General features: G+C 39.6%; 1 protein-coding gene across 1 annotated transcript; it reads left to right on the top strand.

Annotated features, from left to right (window-relative positions):
• Positions 1-1,097: 1,097 nt before the first annotated feature.
• Positions 1,098-3,149, top strand: LOC138871169 (flocculation protein FLO11-like). Its single transcript, XM_070149036.1, has 4 exons — positions 1,098-1,101; positions 1,260-1,559; positions 2,343-2,497; positions 3,141-3,149. The coding sequence occupies exons 1-4, from the start codon at positions 1,098-1,100 to the stop codon at positions 3,147-3,149; spliced, it is 468 nt and encodes a 155-aa protein (XP_070005137.1).
• The last annotated feature ends 326 nt before the right edge of the window (positions 3,150-3,475 follow it).

Here is a 3,475-nt window from a genome sequence, read left to right as displayed (position 1 = left end):
TACAAATTTAGAAAAAGCCGATACTTACCCCACAATAGTAACCGAGCTTACAATCCCCACCATAAGAAGAGATTGTAACTGGAAGGATAGTCTCCGAATGTCAATTCCTTCCCAAATCAAAGAATTTCCTCTTTTAGAAGTGGGTATTCTTCTGTTTATACTTACCCCTTCACTTTAGGTTTTAATCCTCCGATTGACCCAGTTATTCTCGATTTTTGTCGTTTCTTTACAATTTGTTTGGCCCAAATCGGTCCATTAGTGTGGAGAACAGTGGCTTGTTTGAGATATTTATCCTCCAAGGCCAATGTCAATTTCACCTTTTCTCACCTCATTCATCTATACCATCCTAACTTAATACGCCATGGGGTTTTTACCTTAACTGCAAGGAGCAAAAAAGTTTTGGTAAATCCTGAGGATGACAAAGATCGTGGATGGTATATCCGTTACGTTGCTGTCCGTACAGTGGACTTGATTGGCGAAACAAATATTCCCTTCTCTGAGAAGTGGAATTTTGAACGTAGGTTTCCTTTTATTTACCGTACCTACTTTTGAGAATTTCAAAAGAAAGTTTGTTTTTAACCTCGTCTCTTCTTGGTTTTTTGTAGCAACCATGGGAGATGTGGAACCTATTCCCAACTTCCGTGGTTGGGTAGACTCACTTTTGAAGATTGCTTCTAGGGAGCAGAGAACTTGGAAATCAATTTCTTCCTTACATGGCTGGAAGGTCAAAACACATGGTATCGCCCTTTTTATATGTTTTTTTACATGTTAAGCATTTTTTCCTCAACTTTGATCATGTATATCCATCCTTTAATCAGGATTTGGCATTAGAGGAATGACGGCTGAAGTAGCTATGGCCATTCGCATGTCTGCGAATGCTGCTCTTGATTTGGATAAGGCTCGAGCCTTGCTGCCAAAAAGGAAAGCTATAAAGGAAAGTTCTGAAGAAGAAGAGGATGGTACCTCCCTAATTACCAGGCCAAGGCTCAGGAGACGAATAATCATTGATGATGAAATTGAAAACACTCCTGCTCGAACCTCCTCCACCGAGCCTGATTTGATTCATTCTGACGAGGACACCGAACCAAGAGATAATAATGAGTCAATTCAGCATCTTTTTGACAGTGGTTTCGGGAGTGGCGAGCTCGGCCCTGTTTTTGATGAAGCTCCTCTTTCCTCATTTGTTCCTATTTCCTCCATTCCTCTGCCAACCGTAAGTATTTCTTTACTAGTTTTGACGACTTCCGTTCTTTTGCCAGTTTCTACCGCTCCTATATCCGTTCCCTTGGCAGTTTCTACCGCACCTACTTCCGCTCCTGCGTTGGTTTCTACATCTTTTCCTTCCATTCCTGTTTCTACATCTTCTCCTTCCATTCCTGTTTCTACATCTTCTCCTTCCATTCCTTCCATTGCTCCTCTTCCCTCTGTTCATCGTACAGAGACGGGTTCTAGCAGTGGAAGTATGACTATGAGAAGTGTTACTTTGGAGGTTCCTGCCAATCATAGCCTCTTGAGGAAGACCGGTAGAGCCGATGTTTGGCTCGAACCTCTTGTGGAAGGTATTTTTTCTTCTTACCAACAAGTTTTTTTTTAATTATCTTCAATCTCTCATTTCTATGAGTTATCTCTGTAGGCTAACCTTATTGGCACGGAATTAATGGGAAGAATTTCCCTACTGGAAAGAAAAGCCTGTGAGTCTGAAAAGACTGTCCACGAGGCCGAAGAAATAGCTAGGAGAGCCCAGCTTGAAGCAACCAATTGGAAGGAGCAGTTTGAGAATGCTCAAGGGACCATAGAGGAGTTGCAAGAAAATAAAAATCTCCTGGAGCAGCAAAACCGTGGTTTAGCTTCTGAACTGGCAACTGCCAAAGCTTCTTCAAGCCAATTGAAAAGAGACAAAGAGCTTTTGGAATGCTCTTTGTCAGAACAATTATCCAAGGCTAGTGAAGAAGTTAGGGAGCTGAAGGCACTTTTGGCTAGGAAGGAAGAGTATGCAGGAGAATTAGTGCAAATCTTGACTCAAGCTCAGGCTGACTTACAGACTTCTTCTGACGAGATTCATGCCTTGAAGAGTTCTCATGCCTCTTTTGAAGCTTCCCTTGATTCCCATTTAGCTGAACACCAAATCTTAAAAAACGATCTTGCTATGTGGGAAAAGGAATATGGACTTCTGGAGGAAAATTTTAACATAGAGGTGAGTTGGGCTTTCCTGAAATCTCGTCGTGATGCTTTGACGGAAGCTGCTCAAGAAGGTTTTGACTTGCAGTCTGAACTGGCCAAAGTCGTAGATACCATCGAGAAAAGCCAACAGTCTACTGATACTCCTTCTCCTGCACTTGAAGTTCCTGGAACAGAAGAACTTTTAAATGAAGAAGTGACTACTGCAGCAATTGGGATTACAATTCCTGCTTCAGCTGAAACCGTTCATGTTGCTGCTTCTTCAGAAGTTGCCACCGTACCTGTGGCTGAAAGTGAAATTAATATTGCAACTTCTAATGTGCTAACCCCTTCAATTGGATGATGGTTTTATCCCTTAGTTTTTAAGGGATTTTTTGGTGAAAGTCCCCAGTTATCATAATGGGGCACTTGTATAAACCTTTATTGACTAAGTTTCTACTTAGTCTTTTTAATTATATTAAGAAGTTTTCGTTAGTACTTCAATGTGTTCTATTCTTGCCTTTTCCTTACTTATTTAGGACTTATAGAGTAGTTTAGCATTTTTATCCTTTGAAAATGCTTTATGATTCTTCTCATGACTTATTAACATGAGGCTTATAAAAGAGGGCCCTTTTATTTTATCGACACTTAATGAAGAAGACGTCTCAACTTCATAATGGTGTTATAATACGATGAAAGAAATAGGAATACACATGTTTTGTATGAAACAACTTTGGCAAGTTTTTATTCATAAACTTTAACAAGTGTTTGACTATTACATGTATTACAATACATCTACAACTTTATCGTAACTGTTTTTCTTGTAACAGATTTGTACATAACATAGAATAAACAAGGTTTTTCTTCATAACCTATTTCAGTACATAGTCATGACCCTATCTTTATATATTAAGAAAGGTTTAAGAGGTGACTTTGTTTATGAGTTTTGAGAGATGACTCTGTTATTCTCATGAATGCTGAAGACTTCATAATTTTTTCTCAACACTTGACTTCCATCGTTCGATATTTGTATCTCGTATCTGTTTCTTTGCACCTATCTGTGTATAATATGTAGTCCCCCAAGTGTTTGAGCGGTGAAGTATGAAGCCTCGAGCACTTGTTTATTTCTTTTACTTTGGCCCTTTTCCTGAAACAGAAAGATATACGGGACTCGACGGTGCGATTATAGATGAAGACTGCCTAACTCGTGTGTATTTCCATCAGATTAATTGTAACCCTGGGCTAGGAATTTAAGAATACTCCATTTTGCCTTGCAGGTTGTGACTCATCATTTGGCACGAGTTAGGATATTTTGCCT

The sequence above is a fragment of the Nicotiana sylvestris genome, chromosome 6 (assembly GCF_000393655.2).
Source record: "Nicotiana sylvestris chromosome 6, ASM39365v2, whole genome shotgun sequence".
NCBI lineage: Eukaryota > Viridiplantae > Streptophyta > Magnoliopsida > Solanales > Solanaceae > Nicotiana > Nicotiana sylvestris.
This window is presented reverse-complemented; position numbering and strand designations above follow the sequence as displayed.